This window comes from Mustela erminea, chromosome 1 (genome assembly GCF_009829155.1).
Source record: "Mustela erminea isolate mMusErm1 chromosome 1, mMusErm1.Pri, whole genome shotgun sequence".
Taxonomy (NCBI): domain Eukaryota; kingdom Metazoa; phylum Chordata; class Mammalia; order Carnivora; family Mustelidae; genus Mustela; species Mustela erminea.
The window spans coordinates 125,605,059-125,623,685 of NC_045614.1; the positions used below are offsets into that span (position 1 = coordinate 125,605,059).

The window sequence follows — 18,627 nt, forward strand, 5'->3', positions numbered from 1 at the left end:
AGTAACTTGCCCAAGCCGCACAGATAGTAAATGGCAGAGTTGAAGTTCAAATTCAGCCAGTTAGGGTGTCTCCACCCTCCCCACAGCCCAGTTGTAGGAATGAAAGATGAGGGCGTACCCCTGCAGCTTGGCCTGCTGACTCATCAGAGCTCAGATCACACTGTACTGGCCTCCTTACGGACTGGAACCTTGGGCAGCTTTCAGACCTTGCTGAATCTCATTTTTCTTGTGTGTTAGTATAAATACACACATCACCAACTTGTGTGGAGGCTAAAATGATATCATTTTTAGGGTCCGGCACATAACAGGTCCTCAAAAAATGATGCTAATTATTAGTCCTGGAAAGATCCAGTGGGTACCTGAGTGGGGCAGGCAGTTGGAATGGCAAGAGGATTTTTAAGAGTACCTTGAACTTCTGTCATTAGTAGATGAGAATGTGGGGATGGCAGTCTGTGTTATGAATGATGCACCATCCCTGGGTTAGCTACTCATTAATCCGTGTAAATAGTTTGACTCAGCTCTTTCGTCACCAGCAAACATTCACTGAACCCATTAACTATGGGCAAAGCCCTCTACCAGAGGCTCCCGGAAGACCACTTCCTTACTCCTCAAAGAGACCTGGAGCCTGGTCGTAAGCTTCAGTTACAGAGTTATTAGTCTTCCCAGGAACAATATTAGCCTCACCCCAAGCATCTATAAGATGACTTAGTGAAGAGCAGGATCTAGGAGAGAATGTTTGGCTAGATTCCTCCAGAAGCTGAAGACGGAAGCCATAATCAGTCATTCATGTATTCATTCATTTAGGGACGCATGCGTATGCTATGTTCTAGAGTGACAGCCGTGAGGAGAACGGACGCGCACACTGTCTTCTGGAATCTTACATTCCAACATGCATAAGAGACATTTAACAGACAGTTGAGCAATGACTGAATCACAGTTCTGATGAACTTTTAAGGAGTGTGCAGAAAGTATTAAGAGAGAATTTAAGAGAACGTATCTATCTGGGCTGCTCACATTTCCTGATAAAGTGACAGCTCTGTGAGATCCGAGGGTGAGTTCAGATCTTGCTCTGCGTTGGTAGGCCTGAGAGAAGGGTGCTCGCAGCTGCAGGAATCTGACCCTCCCGTGGGTTCCACAGAGCCTGGGAATCCCCATTCCGGGCCCGCCACTGCAGAGACCCCTCTGAACACACCTCTTTGGGACTCCTTTGTGGTTCTTCAGGTAGGTGTCTTTGGCAGACAGACCATCTGATAAAGTACCTGATGAGAACGTTTAGCAAAGATAAAGAAAGGTTGGGCACCTGGGTGGCTCAGTGGGTTAAGCCTCTGCCTTCGGCTCAGGTCATGATCTCAGGGTCCTGGGATCGAGGCCCGCATCGGGCTCTCTGCTCAGCGGGAAGTCTGCTTCTCCCTCTCTCTGCCTGCCTCTCTGCCTACTTGTGATCTCTCTCTCTCTATTTCAAATAAATAAATAAAATCTTAAAAAAAAAAAAAAGTTAAAGGTTATTTTTGTCTCCATAATACCCTCTACCTTTGGGAGGTATTTAGTGCTTCGGTTCTGTATGGCGTAGAGCATGTAGAACTTGGAAAGCTTCTAGAGTTCTAAAAACAACAAGCCAAGCTGCTAGCTACATGCGCACTTACGCGTCTCCCCCTATCTTGCCTACGGATTATATATACCCCGCTTGGTGGCTTACGTGTGCCTGGGTCTCTGCATATGTGCATGCACATTGGGCAGATGGCCTGGATGGGGAGGCTTGTCCTACGTGCAGGCACAACATGTCAGAGAGGTGGCTTAAGGATGACATAAGCCACTTCATTTATGGCTGACTTTAGGCCTGTTAGTGACAACACTATGAGGGGCAGAACTCATTTACTTCTGGGTTACCTGAGCATGTTTTGTTTTGTTTTGTTTTGTTTTTTTCCTTTTAATTCATGGTTTTCTTGGGAGTCATCATCAGTGGAGGCTTGAGTGTGAGAAAGAGGCACATTGGGGCGTTAGCGGTTTCTCTGAGGGCTGGCTCTTCCCAGCAGGAGAGAACAGTATAGCCTCATGGTCAAGGGGAGCCCTGCAGATCGGCACTTGCCTCTGGGGATATCCTCGTTTTGACACTTCAGGGCTCCATACCCTGGGCACATCCCTTAACCTCGCCTTGTAGATAATACCCCTTGTCTCATTAAATTTGTGTGAGAAGTAAGCAGAGTTATTGATAAAGAAAGCATTTGAGAGAAATAGGTAGAGTATTGTGTTCAGGGTGTTTTACTATTATTACAGTGACACTGTAATAAATAAAATGTAGACATTTTCCTTTGTCTCTCGATGGTACCAACAATCCCTGTAGGAGGTTACATGCCACAGATGCCAGTCCTTCTGGCTACAGGGCCTTGGCAATCACTAATTTTCTGCTAGAAGAACAGTTCCCTCCTTAGTCACACATCACGTTTTTCTCTCTTCCTAAATGGGTAAACCCTACAAGGTCTTCAGAATTAAGCTCGAACTTGAAAGTCTTGGTGCTGTGTCCCCCGATGCCTCCAGTTAGGTTTGTTGCCCATAACCTCTCCTGTTTGTAAGTTTCCGTGCATCTCTGTCATTCTTTGATTTCCGTCTGTGTCCCCACTAGCCTATTGTAAGTTTCATTGTGGCAGAGCTTGACTCTGCGACGCCCATTGTTGTATTGTTATACTATTAGCATTTAACGTTGCGCCTGGGATGCAGTCAGTGGTTACGAATCTATGGGATGCATTCATTCGCTTAAGGTTAACAGCACAGCAAATCCAGGTATGCCTGCAGGAGGTCACAGCAAAGTTCCAGTCCTTTTAAGGCTCAGGCGACTCCTTGAACCATGCTGGGTCTGTTTCTTTCGATCTGTAAAAGTATAATTTATAGGTGTATAACCCCACTGTGAGATAATTCAAGGAGATACATATATGCTTAATTATCATTTAATTTTTAGTGCATTTCATATTTAATAAACTGTGATACAAAACAAACCTCAAGCTGTGTGCTATCTACCAACAAACATGCTGGCTATGGCAGCCTCTTCATTTAGACTGCTAGGTTCCTCCATTCGGGTGCAGAATTTCATTCGGTAAGAAGAATTTCCACTGAAATTTCAAAGCCTTCAGTTTAAAAAGAGAAATTTGCAACTACTTGCCTTAGGAATGTAGGTTTTCTCTCTCCTTTGGAAACAAAACAAACCTGAAAATTAATGAGATATTGAAGCTGATATGTGACTTTTGTATTGCTTTCAAAAACTCTAATTTTGTAGTCACTAAAGCAGCTTCTTTGTTGTCACCGATTAATTTTATAATGAGAAATGACATAAGCTCATAAAAATAAATATTGCTGATTTTAAAATCCAATTTCTGTTGATGCTGTATGTGACCATCCTGAATAAAACTTCCACTGGAGGAAGGGATCTCACTCACAATTACAAATTATTTTAAAACATTTTAAAATTACATCCTAGAAAATGTCAACCATCCCTTCACATTCTAATGCCTGTGATTCTTTAACAATAGATTGTCTTCAGCTTTGTGTCATATTCCCTCGACAGTGAAGTTGAGAAGGATGGGGAAGTTAACACAAACAGGCGCCTAAGGCCTAAGGCCGGCCCATGCTGTGGAGAGCGACAGCCGCGGTTCCAAACAGTGCCCACATGGCTAGGGTCAAGTGACATATATGAGTCTCTACACCTCGTACTTTCTTCTGAGTTCAGACTGACCAGTCCCCTGACTTACCATAGTTTTATTACACAGTTTTATTTTTGTTCCATGGATTGAGACCTAAATATTAGGCAAAGTCTTTGTCATAGAGCACACTAATATTAAGTATCTTATTAATTCCATTTTTCAATCCTAGCATATTGTAGATGCTTAAAGTATATTCCCTGTATTAAATACGCAACTTAAAATCCCTGATGTCATTCATAAGCAAGTACTATTGTGTGCTAACAAGTTTCTTTAATTGGAGGACCAAGGGCAGGTTTCTCTTTATCCCTGGCTTAAAATGCTCCCAAACACTTCCTTCATGATTAGCAGCTTTATCACCATGGGCAACTGCTGTTCTGTCTAGGAGTTTTCAGTAGCACTGGCTTTGGAGTCAGACGAATCTCGCTTTGAATCTTAGCTCTAACATATAAGATACGAAAGAATTTGGGGGATTTCTTAACCTCCCTGAAATTAATTTTCCTCACTTATATGGGATCATTTAATCATCTACTTCATAGAGCTGTTTTGCATATTAAATACACAGTTATCTCGTACATAGCGAACATTACATAAGGTTGGCTTTGGCTCTGTTTTCTGACCACAGTATCATATCATTCTATGGTATTATCATCAGAGGTAGTCAGTGGCTTAAAAGCATCTCCTAGAAATATCTATTTCTTTGCCTTTGAAAACCACTTTTTCTTACATGGTTTGCCATCCTCCAGGAGGCCAGGCCTGCCTTCTCACTCAGAAGGTTTGTCTGCAAGCAATTAGAGAGAGCTAGCCCCAGTCCGCAAGTAATTTTCCAGCTTCTGTTAGGTCACATTTGCTAATGTCCCATTGGCCAAAAGAAGTCACATGACTGAGTCCAGAGACAAGAAGAGGAAATGGGCTCCCATCTCCTCATGAGGGAGGCTGCCAAACATCATGGCCTTTCCACCCCTCCCCTATCCAAGTCTACCACAAATACTAAGCAATAGATTCTCGTGATCTTGTGAAAGAAAGTCTTCTTTATTTTGATAATAAAGCTATGCTTAAATAAGCACTTCATAATTTCTAAGCCTGAGAGGTGGTTTAAATAGATATTCTTATTTTCATTCACATAACTGATATTTAGAGAGTCCATATGCAATGTCTGAGGGTACATAATGAATTGACTTGGAATAGATTTATGACTGAAGTAATGGTTCTTCCTGTTTACCAGACTTGGCTTATTAAAACTAGTCCCTTTTAAAATTTGTGGCAATTTGGTACCATTATTTTGTTTTTCATTATGACCCAGAGGTCGTTTATTTCCTGGTGGGCTGGATCCTTTTGCTTAATTCTCAAGACATAATAATCCATTTACAAAACAGAAGACATCCTTCTCTTAGAACTTTGTAATCTAACTATAGCCTCTGTTTTTGTCTTTTTGAAAGCATTGTAACTCGTGCTTTTCAATAGCCATGTTGTGAGAGGGTAGACCACTTGTCCAGTGGATAAATAAGTTTCTGTAGTTACTAGTGTTTCCCTGTCAATACCGCTAACTTGCTGCCACCACTGCCCTAGACTAGAAATTGGGATAAATAGTAGCCCAATAAAATGTATGCCCACTTACAAGATCAAGATCAAGGTTCTATGCTAGAGCTACATAACAATGACCCACAGTGGTTCCGTAATTGTGTTTAGAAACCATGCAATTTAAACTAAAATTCAAGATACCTCCATTCCTGCTCTTCCACTGTTGTTATTTTTTTATTTTTTTGGTTGACAAGATTAAAAATAATGTTTATTTTGTATTACACTTTATAACTTTCACATACTTCTTTCAAATATCACAGAAGACTGGGGCTTATAATAAAATTCTATTATAAAATCTCTATCTAATTATAGAAGAGAAAACTGACATTGTAAAAGATAGGTTACTTTCCTAAGATCATGGAGCCCAAAGAGAACATACACCCCACCTGCCCACCCTCATTTTTCTGACTCAGTGCCTATGCTTTCTTCATTTTCATATTGCCTCACTTTACCTTTGCAAAGTGATAGAGAGCTGCTGCCTTCATTCTGTTCTCCATTACTATTTATTTTGGATTTAACTATATATTGAATTATACTATTATTTAACTGTTTCATAAATTCTTATTTTCTTAATAGCACAGTAAACTTTTTCTAAGACACTATACTCCCCACCCAGTGGATTCTCCCACATTACCCTCCATCCTCTTGAGAACCTAGGAGGCTGGCAGCAATGCTTGTAGAACCAACTTGTTGCTTAGAATGACTGAAGGTGAGACTGGCAGGCTGCCGTGGGAGAGAGAAGGGTGTTTTATTGCCTCATGTAATTCCCTCTTTAATGGAAGCAGCAGTCGATAGCAGGCTGCCCACAGAAACCCTCAGGTCTGTTTTCTCCCCTTCTGTTTAGGCTTCCCCAAAGTACCGCTCACATCCTGCATTTGTCCACAATAATTTGGCCTCACATAGTAGGTTTAAAATAGCTCACTATGCACCACAATAAGACATCTGAGGTGTGCTGTGTGGACCCTTTGCCAAGTGTAAGATCCATGAAGGTCAGTCCCTCCCCAGGCCAATGGCAAAGGCATAAGTCGTTTCTTGATAGTTGCAGGAAAGAACCCAGTGATCAGCGGTATGCCATCCCCTCCCTCCTCAACTCCCCTCCTCACCATAAGGACCACATGCTTTTCCTCAGCTCAGCGCCCCGGTTGTACATTCTATTTTGAGATCACCTAGTCTTCAATTTTGTTAACCCATGTGACATGTAACATGTTTCGTTTTCCTAGGTTGGCAAATCTCCATTGTTTTTCGCTGAAACTTATTTTTGCATGGTCAGGAAATGGGAAATGCCAGCATTTCACCATTCTTCTCATCTCATTCTTACCATTTCCTTTGAAGTCCCACTAACGCTGCTGTAAGCAGCTCATCTTTCGCAGGTGTTCATTCTTTTATTCATGTTTCCTCACAGGCACTTTGCCTGGTGCGAGGCGTGTTACAAAGAGCAAAAGCAGGCTCCGTTCCTGTGTTTACAGTTATTATGGGCTGATGAGGAAGAGAGAGTTTGATCAAATGGTCAGAGGGATAAATGTGGAAAGGTGCCACAAAGGGAGAGACACATGATGATCCACGAGGCTCAAACCAAGTGAGACAGATCAGGGAGTTTTGCTGGGGAAGGGACTCTGGAACAGAGACCTGAAGGCAGAGGAGGGCTTAGAATCCATGGAGAAGAGAGTCAAGTAAAAGAGCAATTATGACATATCTCCATACCAAAACCAATATGGTGCAAGTGTTAAGTGTAGGGGGTAGATAAGATAAAGCGATGAGGGGTGAGGTGGGGACTTGACATGGCCTGAGAGAATTAGGGAAGACATCCTAAGGAGGTCATATAAAGTTAGTAGGAATAATGAGTAAAAATTATGTGAAGATGAGGAAGAGAAAAAAGATTCCATGGAAGACCACAGAAGGGCATGACACCGTAGACACTGAAGTGAGGCTGAGCAGCCCAAGATGGAAGGGGACAGACAGGGACACAGCATGGGCAGCTAAAGGTAAAGGTAATATAGCAGTCTACATGCAGAGATCACTGTTGCTACCTCTGCATCTAAAACAACTCTCCTGGGATGGAATTTTTTTCCACCAATCTCTGAAATAAAATACTGGTTTATGGTCCAATTAATGTGTACATATCAAAATCAAATTATGGGAGAACACATGCACACTCCGATGGTAATGCTAGGGCTCCCTAAAGTGGCCCAAGGTGATGGAATCCAAATTGAAATTCAGAATGAATGAGACCTGAATATCAGGAAACTTAGTCTGTAGGAGAGTTAGCTCTTTTCACATCCATGGCACTACCACATTCCCCCTTTCTTTTTATGTTTAGTTTCCTGAAAGTGAGATGAGTACTCCTGTTTTGTGAACTTCCTCAGATCTAGGGAACTACCCTCGCTCCCTTTCCCATCTGACTTTCATCATCTTCAGTCAGTTACTTCAATAAAAGTAGGCTTCAAAGAAAATGAACCTAACAAATTTTAAATCTCAGACACTGCATTTTTTTTTTCCTTTCCCCAATCTTTCCTCTACCAGATATGATCAGTGGTAGGTACTCAGTGGACATAGTTCCCGGAATCTGAGAGTGAATTTTATCTCAATAGTCTGTCTACCTTGATCTTTTCCAGGTCAAAGGATGCAATTTCTTTTTCTAGCAGGTTGTATGCTATGCCTGTTTGCTGTACAAAGAGAAGACCCTCTTAGATTGCCAATTTATTGTCTTGTAATATTTTTCCTTGTAGTCAAGAGAGAAAGTCAAGTTATATAATAATTATATGTGTTTACAACCACAGAAGAAAAAAAAATTGTTTATTTATTTATTTGACAGACACACATCGAGTAAGGGAACACAAGCAGGGGGAGTGGGAGAGGGAGAAGCAGGCTCTCTGCTGAGCAGGGAGCCCGAAGTGAGTCCCAATCCTATGACCCTGGGATCATGACCCCAGCCAAAGGCAGATGCTTAATGACTGAGCCACCAAGGCACCCCCAAAAGAAAAAACTTAAGAAAGAATTTATTACATAGTTGATATGAATAGTGATACAAAAACAAAATCCAACTAAGGACAACAGATTTTCATGACAGAATATTTTTATTCTAATACAGGATGAAGAGGAGGAAATCAAACAAGAAATTAACATGTTGAAGAAATATTCTCATCACCGGAATATTGCAACTTACTATGGTGCTTTTATCAAAAAGAACCCACCAGGCATGGATGACCAACTTTGGGTATGTAGTGCAATCCAGATTTGCTTTTTACATGAAGAACAACCAGGGCTAAATGGTTTGTTCATCTATCCTCACATTGGATTAACTACTTCTTTGAAGCTCTTAGCCCCATGATTTCCATAACATTGTGTTTTCAAGATTTTTCCCATTTTCCTATATACCTCTCCTTCTTTTAAGCATCTTTTTTTTTTTTTAGATTTTATTTATTTATTTAGAGACAGAGAGAGAGAGAGAGAGTGCATGTGTGGGCAAGATAGGGAGGGACAGAGAGAGAAGGAGAGAGACTCTCAGGCAGACTCTATGCTGTGTGTGGAGCCTGATACGGGGCTGATCATGTGACCCCGAGATCATGACCTGAGCCAAAACCAAGGGTCAGACATCTAACAGACTGAGCCACCTAAGTGCCCCTCCATCTTTTAAGTATCTTTATCCTTTATCCCTTAATGTAGAATATCACTAGAGCAAGTTGTTAAGTTCTCTGGTTTTTCCACTAGTTAGTACATTTATTGAATTTTAATTATATTTTAGGCATCATGACATTTGCTTTTTATGTATTATATCATTTATTCCAGCTCTTTGAGGGAGACATTTTTGTTTCCTCATTTCTTAGATGACAAAACTTAGGTGTACAAAGATGGTAAGTAAATTGGCCTAAGGTCTTTGTAGCTAGAAATGGTAGAGCCATGATCTAACCAAGCTCTGGGAGTCTTTTTCCTTGCCTGTCACTAATGTATGGATGACTGAAATTTAAATTCCAGTTCTGTGAGTGAAATACCTAAGACAGTGTGATACTGTGTAAGTCCTCTCATAGGTTGCTTTCCTTTCCCATTAGCTGTGTGCCCCAGTCCTGTATCTTTGACAGTCTGTCCCTCTGAAAATAGATTCAGTACGTCTGATACCAAAATCACTGCTCCCCTCCTTGCCCTGCACAGATTGCTTTTCTTCTCATCTTCCTGATAACTGTCCATGGAACTTTTACTCACTTTTAGTCCCTCAGGCTGGTGAGCCCATTCAGTGGAAGCCTAGATTTTGCTGTAGACTTCTACTTGATCTATCCGTCTCTCTCTGTCTTGAATCTTTATTTGTCCCATATGTTGCTGTGGGATTAATTACTTTAAAAATACCCTTTTAACCACTTATCCTCTTATTCATTTTCTAGAGTTCTTAATATGTGTCTGACACACAAAATTTATTTAATTAGACAGAGCTTACTATATGCCAAATTATATATTACATTGTGTGGATCCCATGACTACTATTTCATGGATAATTTATTGAAGAATCTCAGTCTCCTCTCTTAATGCAAGAGACATTTGTCGTCCAGCTGAGAAGATAAAACACGCACAGTGAATAGAGTTGGTGACCAAAAGGAATGTAATAATGTTAGCTCAGAAAAATAACAAGATTTTCATGTCATTTGATAATTGAATATTACAGTCTTTGGAAGTGAAAAGAGCTGCTGGTTATTTTTTCCCTGATAAGTCCTGTCTTTAAATTTAGAATTAAAAAAGTATTTGGGGGTAAATAAACCCTTTTTGTATGATCACCTTGATTTTATATATTCTTATGTGATTTCTGAAAGAGTTATAGTAAGATTTTAATCATGCCCTCTTAAATGTAGGTGTAAATGTGAAAATTAAAAATATAAAAGTAGTAGGAAAAATAGTTGTAACTGTAAAATACTAAAGAAAGATATATGAGGGCATGTATGCAAGGGCATATCCACAAAACAGAATTTTGATGAACTTGCCCATATACATTTCTTAAAGTTTCCCATTATAAAAATAATAATAATAAACAAAGTAAAAATGCAGATAACTGATTTAGGAAAAACATCCATTTGGTATATGATGAGACAGAATTTAGTAGCCTTTAGAGATGGAGAATTTTTATAAATCAATAGTAAAATATGAGACTAAGAGAAAGATTAAGAACAAGACAACGATTAACAAAGTCAGAGATATCAATTATCTATAAAGATGTTCTCAAAATGGAACCATGCCAAGAACATAAATGCAAAAGAAAACAAGAATTAAATATCATTTCTTAACTTGTAGATTGGCAATGATTTTTTTTTTTTAAATGATATACACAGAATGGACACTTAAACCCCCTGCTTATGGAAATGGAGATTGGAGGTTGGTACTCTCTTTACTCAAGGACAATTGGGAATACCTGTGGATAAACACACAGATATAAAAGAATGTATCCTAAATAAATATTTGGGCAACTACATCAAGATGTATGTAGACGTTAACCAATAGGTAATTGCTTAAAGTAAGTCCGTTGACCGACACTATGAAAGGACTTATCAGACAGTTAAAAAGCTGTAGATTTATATTTATAATGGATAAACAATTAACTATTATAATGGGTATTTTTAATCCATTTTAAAAATGCTGTGATTAGATAAAACACATTTTCATTTTTGTGAAAAAACGGAAGAAAAAGGAAAAAATGTATCTGCCCACCTATATATATAAATGGTGGGTTGTCTAGAATAATACATACCAATGGTGTTGAAGATATTTTTTATCTGGGTAGTCATTTCAGCAATTTAATTCTTGAGAACTTTTTTCTTTTTTATGTCTACTTTTTTTTTCTTCTAAACTTTCTTTTAACTTGAGCATGAGAGCCATTTCTCTTCCTTCTTTTTTTATTTGTTTCTCTTGGGGCTATCTTTATTCCTCATAGACAGTCAGCTCCCTGAAGACGAGGATGGTGTGGTTTGCATCTCAGTGTCCTCCGTGCTAGGAAGGTGCTGGGTGTACAGTGGCCACAAAATAGTTGGTCTGTAAAGGAAAGTGATCATCATTTCTGCAAACTTGGTTGCTAATAGTATTGGTACAAAGCAGATTTCTACCGGTACTCGGAAAGCTCAGTTTACCTGTGGCCTCTGGGTTCAACAGAAATGATGAGATGATGCAATTTGGAATATCTCTGTGTTCCTTAAAGGACTTCTACATCATCAAGAATCTAGCTTTTTAGCAGTGACCCCCATATCGCTATAAGCTTCAGCAGGTAACAAGTGGAGAATGAAAGCTATTGGAGCCCTTTCGGGAGAGACATGTTTGGTTTGGTCGGGGCATGGTTCCCTGGGAATAAGAAAGCATAAATGTGGCTTTGGAGCCATCACCTTCAGGAATCACCTGCAGGAATACAAGCTGAGTCACACCCCATTAGTAATATCCTTTCTTTCATGAGATGGGCCCGATAGGATGTTGTCGGTTTTCTTATGAGAGTGAATTGTTAAAACCTCCATATTTATTTGGAAATCATTGGTTGAAGGGAAGAGAGGAGTGGTCAAGCAGGGATTGACTGGTTTTTACCTTTTCCTGAGGCTGTGATTTTTTAAGTTGGAAAGAGAATTAGTTGTCCTTTCATTTGCTGGGTCCCCATGAAGTTCACTGACTTTCCCAGGGCCTCAAAGCTCATTAGCGGATGAATGCAGGCGTCCTGAATTGTGACAGTTTAGCTTGGCCTGAAGTGCTGGGAAAGGCCCTGGAAGTTTGTTTTATGTTTTTTTAAATAAGCGAAACCCGCAGTCCATTTTCCAGCTGGCACTGGGAGAAAGCAGCATGCCTATTTGCATCTGCATGGAGCGAATGGGAGCTTTTGTACCCCTGGGACCCGTTGCTACCCGCCAGTTCTCGCCTTGGCCAGTTGCTCCTTCCATGAAGACAGCGGTGGCTGTTGGGAATCCAGAGTCTCCATGAGTATATGTTCATTTATTCATTCACCATCCACCCATTCATTCATCCCACAAACATAGAGCGAGCGTTTGCTAGCACAAGGCACTCTTCTGAGCACTTAGGCTCTATCCGTGAACAACATTGGAGGAAGCCCCTACTTACATGTAGCTTATCCTCCTACTACAGACGATGTACATAATTAGTAAGAAAACTGCAGAAGATGCTGCTGCTGACCCGTAGAGCAGGGGAGGGTCAATGGGGTTGCAGGCAGGGGTAGCCCCATGGTAGATAACTCACAGAAGGGCCTTCCAAACCGGGTGTTTTCTGAGAATAACAATGGGAGTGATGTGACCAGAAACATGGGGAGATGAGACATGGGGCCAGATCATGCAGGGCCTTCCAGACCATGGGAAAGATGTCTGCTTTGCCAACTTCAAGAAGGGGACATCTGCAACTAGTGATCCCTCCCAAACCCAGGCCTTCACATTCCATTTTCCCACCTGTGATTAAACACACGGGCCTCATGTTCTGCTTGGAAGACAGAGGACCTAGCGTTTATCAGTTGGTGCTCCTGCAGAGGACTGGTCTGTCCATTCCCATGTCCCTAATCATCCATTAGCTTCTGTGTCACTGGAGATGAAAATACAAAGCCATGAAATGCCCCCGAGGGCAAGAGCATCTTCTTTTTCTACTTGTGCTCTTACTATTTGACAACAAACTAAGGGAGATCTTGGAAAAGTCAAGGCAGAACAGAAACATAATAATTAGGAAATCAATACCAGATTACAATATTGGTGGAAACTTGATTATAGGATATGGTAGTGTGTAGTTATTCCAAGGCCTCTGACTCACTAAATTCGAGCCATTCCAGGTTAAGAATAACAGTAGCAAGTAATATTTATTGCTTGCTTATCACATGCCAAGTTTTTGTGTTTTTGCATTGTCATATCATCAGACATTTACAGCCACTCTATGAATTAGATAGTATCATTATTTCCACTTTACAGACAAGGAAATTTGGCTCAGAGAAGTTAGGAAATCTGCCCAGGGTCTCCCAGCTGGTGGGGGATAAAGCCAGCAGGTTAGCCAACCCCAGCTGTCCGATGGTAGAATCGAGCCCTTGAGTTCTACATTCTTTTTTTTTTAATTGCAAAAAATAGTTTTGATATCAAAAGTTGGTGTTCCAAATAGGACTGAGGCTTTGGGTTTCAATTATTTTGACTTCACCTTTAACCTTTTCCATTCCTCAGTTCCCCAATTTTCAAAGAGGTAGGAGGACCAGCTAGTTACTAATAAGACTGATGCGAAGTTTGGGAAATATGCTTGGAAGAGTATATTAAACCTGCTGGGAAAGGTCACAGAGAGTTGACTCTTTGGACTAACGGCATTCTGTTAGGACTGCATGTATATAAAATGTTATTGCGAATTTTATAGAGATAAACCTGTGGCCACCCAAAACACCACTTGCGAATAACATTTATTCCCAGTATTCAGGCTACGTGAAATATCCCCCAGTTGTTTCTTTTGTTGTGGCTGGAGGTTTTGCACATAGCCTACCAGCACCAATATGTGTGCTGTTTTAGGTGTCTGATTGAATTATAATCTGTGCGATTTCTATCAGTCTTGTTGTAGCAATAAATCCTTGTTTAGTACCATCTCTTTGCGGAAATACAACTACTTCTGATAATGGCTAAGTAATTCTACTTTATCAACTGCTGTGGGCCTGAACCGGAAATCAAAAAAGGGAGCACTTTCAATAAAGATTCTGATCTCTTGGAAACAAGCAAGCTCTGTCACACAACACGGCCATCTCAATCCGCCTTGCCTGGGTGGGGAGCCGCTCTCCATTCTGCTGCATACCATTCAGGCACCGGGAGTGAGCGACGAGTAGCATCCATGGAGTACACCAATTTCTCCGACATTAGAAAGTGAAATCATGCATATTTTTATCTCTCTTCTGATACCACCACAATCACAGGGTTAGACTATTTTATAAAAATAATACATCCCCTTTTTTTTTAAGATTTTATTTATTTCACAGAGAGGGAGAGAGAGAGCACAAGTAAGCAGAGAGGCAGGCAGAGAGAGATGGGGAGGCAGGCTCCCTGCCAAGCAGAGAGCCCAATGTGGGGCTCAATCACAGGACCCTGGAATCATGACCTGAGCTGATGGCAGAGGCTTTAACCCACTGAACCACCCAGGCGCCCCATAAAAACAGTAACTTAAAGAAAAATGGCAGGGGCACCTGAGTGGCTCAGTCGGTTAAGTGTCAACCTTTCACTTGGGTCATGATCGCAGGGTCCTCAGAGGGAGTCCTGAGTCAGGCTCTCTGCTCAACAGGGAGTCTGCTTCTTCCTCTGCCCCACCTCCCCCTTGTTCTCTCTTTCTCCCTCTGTCTTTCTCCATCTTTCTCTCTCTCAAATAAATAAATGAAAATCTTTAAAAAAAAAAAAAAAAAAAGCAATGTTAGGGTAGGTCTGGGTTTTCAAATTGTCAGCCCAGCGGCTAAATACTGTCCAGGTGAATGTATTTAGTTTGATTCACATAAGGTGGTGGTGTTTTAATTATGCCAACATTAGAAAAATATCAGACAGTTTCACACAAAAGTCTGGATTCCTTGAGCAGTTTTGAAAAATAGGATGATATGGGAATGCTGGGCTCGAACCCCCCCAGTAGCCACAGAATGTGTGAGCTGTTTGGGGATCACATGCCCACTCCAGCTTGAACAGAGGTCCCAGTGCTCCCTGTGGCCTTCCACACACGCTCAGCTTCATGCACTGACATTACTTGTCGAGCTCCTGCGTAACGTCACCTGGGGGTAAGATACCAAGATGTACCCATGAGAACCCTTCTAGAATCTTCGGTGATGTTGGCCACCGTCCCCAAACCTAGGTCTAGTATAGTTTACATTTGCCGTGGCATCCTGTCTGGCAAAAGATCAGGCCTGCTTTCACTGTTGGTTGTTTTAAGATTTAAATGCTGTGGGTAGCGTTATAAAAATTCAAGCCACCTGAAGCTGAGTCTTTTGAACAATTTAAAATTTCTCTTTTTTGAGTTCTATGTATCAGAAATGAGGCTTTCTTTTCTTTTCTTTTTTACCCCCTTGTTTTAATCAGTATCTGTCACTTATAGAACTAAAGAACTCCCCTCATCATATATGTAGAACCCAGGTCATTTGTCTGAAGAAGGGACTGAGTCTCATTGTTTGTGAGTAGAAATTTTTGAAAGACTAACTTTGGTAATTAGAGGAGTGCCTAAAATATTAGGAGGAGTGATCGTAACCAGGTTCCCAGACTCAGAGCTGCCCTATTGCATGACCTATGAGACAGGATATGCTACTTAGGTAAAAGCTATTCCTAATTTAATACATTGCAATAGGGCCTGAGTTCAGCTTTAAACGAACCATTTTTATGAATTAATGGTGGGTGATTCTGTGACAAGAATATACAAATGATTTCTTTTTTTATCCCAATGACTTTCATTTGAATTGTGCTTAAACTGCTTTCCACCCAGGCAGAAGGAAGACTGCTGTGTGCCCAAACTTATTCCACTATTGGGCTACACAAACCTCCAGTTCCTTTTCTAGATGAATTCTGAGCTGAGGTCTGTGCTTCTCAAATCCTCAGCCATGAAGTTGTTTAATCATAAATCTAAGGCTAGTATTTTATTTTCTTTTCCTATTTTTACTTGTTTGAAAGCTTGCTTTCCCATCCACTCCCCACGTTCTTCTATTGGGTGTAACATTCTGACCAGCAGAGCTAAACATTTCTTATAGCCTTAATAAAGTTAGTTTCTGTGAGAGGGTCCCAGAATGGACATATAATGCTTTACTTCTAACAGGAAAAAATCTCGAGCAGATCTTGCATGCATACTGAGAAATCTGAGCACTGGAAATCAAATACATGATGCAACTAACGTCCCTCGTTCCTTGAATACCGCTATGCTGACTCTGAGACACTCTCTCTTTAGACCTGATGACCAGTGACCATTGATATTAGAGCCTTTCTAGTGGTTTCTTGTGGCTAAAAAATACCATTTGACTCCATATAACTGCCATTGTCATTCTCAGTTATAAAGTTGTTCATTATTCAGAAACTGTATCAACAAAGTTTGGGGACATTTCACGTCCTGGGGACTCAATTTTTTAATCTTTGGAAAACTTAGAATTTATAGTTCAAGCACTTTTCTTTCAAGTCTAAAAATATGTAGACACCAAAAGAATTTTTTTTTCTTTCGAATACTTGCTAGTTTAAAAATGAATGCAAAGGATTGTTTACATTGCTTTTTCAAATTTGAAATTCCCAACAGTTTTACCTTACCTTTACAGAAGTAGATTTTTTTAAAAGATTATTATTATTATTATTATTATTCATTTATTTATTTGACAGACAGAGGTCACAAGTAGGCAGAGAGGCCGGCAGGGGACGGGGGGAAGCAGGTTCCCCGCTGAGCAGAGATCCCAATGTGGGGCTGGATCCCAAGACCCTGAGATCATGACCTGAGCTGAAGGCAGAGGCTTAACCCATTGAGCCACGCAGGCGCCCCTACAGAAGTAGATTTAAATGATAAATATGTTGGATAGGTGTGCCTCCAATTCTTGTACTTCTATACACATGTGTTTGATCTTGTGGGACTTTCAACTACCTCTGGCAAGTGAGGCAGCATTCTATGTAACAAAGTACTGGTTTTGTTTACACCTTCATAAACCGTGCAGTTGAGATCTGTGGCTATTCCCGGCCACACATGATAAAAATACCTTGTGCCTTCCTGATGTTTCTGGGCCTTCAAGGTCAATGGGCTGATCTTTAGCAGAGCTGTGACTTCTTGGATGTTTAGATTTCCTACCCTTAGAGTACTCCTTCAGTTCCTGCGTTCAGACTTCTCTCATTTTAGGCGGGCCTTCGACTTCCTGCTCTCTCCTCTTCTTCCTCTCGCCAATCTCTTGTCCCTCCTTTTCCTATAAAAAAGAAGGGATCTGTTAGTAGTCAGTTATTTGTGTGGGAGACTGACTGACTAATGACCTTTGGGGAGAACTAATCAAGCTATTTTTGGCTAGCTCCTGCAGTTTTAAAATATCATGAGGCATTGTTTCAAGTTATGGGAGCTTAAAACCAGTTAACTAGCATATAAGCAACTACTGTAGGGACCCCAGCAATCATTCTAAGCTTCTTACACTGGCTCTAAGGATAAACGTTTTAAATTTCCTTCAGCGGTGATTGGGGTTGGAAAGCGCAGGTGACAAGTGACCACAGCAGGTGACTCCCTCCTGAAGGCCCCTCCCGATGAAGAGGTGAGCTTAGGGCTGGCTCCGACAGTGCTTCCGAAATTCCCCCTGGGCCCAGCCGAGACCCAAGATCTTTTACTTAAAGAATGTCCCCTCCCTCTACAACGTCTAAGAAAAAACATCTTCTTGGTCAGAAATAGAAGACAACTGGCAAAAATACATGATGAACAACCGTGTAAGTCAGACATATGTTAGAACGCTTTGTTTTTAAAAGTTTACCTTTTTGATTTAGATAAAAATAACTACCATGTCCAAGTCATCCAAGAAACCCTTACCCTCTTAATTGGTTTACACTACACTGTGCCCGCCCTTTCTTCCTTTTTCTTTCTTTCTTTCTTTTCTTTCTTTCTTTCTTTTTTCTTTTCTCTCTCTCTCTCTCTCTCTCTTTTTCTCTCTTTCAGATTTTATTTGAGAGAGAGAGAGAGAAAACACAAGCAGAGGGAGGGGCAGAGGGAGAGCAGGAAGCAGGCTCCCCTCTGGGCGGAGAGCCCGCCGGCCGTGCAGCTCAATCCCAAGACGCTGGGATCATGATGCTTAACCAACTGAGCCACCCAGGCGTCCCTACTGTGCTGTTTCTTAAATATCTCCTCGGCGGAACGGTTCCAGTTCTAGGTCCAGGTCCGACCCCCATCCTGCATGAGCTTGGTTCTGTCCTCACCTTCAACCTAGCCATCCTTCTCTCTTCCTAAGTGACACATAGGAATATCCTGTTCTCTGACCCAGTTGTTTAGGTGGCGTTGAATGAGCATTTCAAATGTCCCATTCCTTCTAAACCTCTCCCTCCACCTCGTCAGCCTTCCAGATAAAAAGATCTGTTTCTTCTTGCCATGAGATACAAGCTTGCAAAAAGGACTTGTTTCCTTTGTGCTTCTTTATTAATAGGAGTTTTAGAAACATAAGTACCCAATGCCCTTTATAAGCACCTGTCAGTCATTCTTCACCACCAAGGTGAAGTGGATTTGGGGAAGCTATTGGTACCATCTTTCAAGTTGGAAACTCTTTGTCATTTTTTTCCCCCCTGAACGTACAAACAGAGCAATAGATAAAAAGTAATAAATATAATTTAAGATATAAGTGATAAGTATAGTTTAAGATTTGGGGCTGCTCACGGATACACAATATTCACATCAAACATATTTTTTATTTTATTTTATTTTATTTTATTTT

At 40.9% G+C, this 18,627-nt stretch overlaps 1 protein-coding gene across 8 annotated transcripts in view; it reads left to right on the forward strand.

Annotated features, from left to right (window-relative positions):
- Positions 1 to 18,627, forward strand: part of TNIK (TRAF2 and NCK interacting kinase) — a 377,677-nt gene that overhangs the window by 230,619 nt on the left and 128,431 nt on the right. For all 8 annotated transcript variants that reach the window (XM_032341356.1, XM_032341372.1, XM_032341359.1 and 5 more), the window contains exon 4: positions 8,359 to 8,484. In XM_032341356.1, the coding sequence (XP_032197247.1) occupies positions 8,359 to 8,484 (126 nt within the window). The remainder of the gene's footprint in view (positions 1 to 8,358; positions 8,485 to 18,627) is intronic.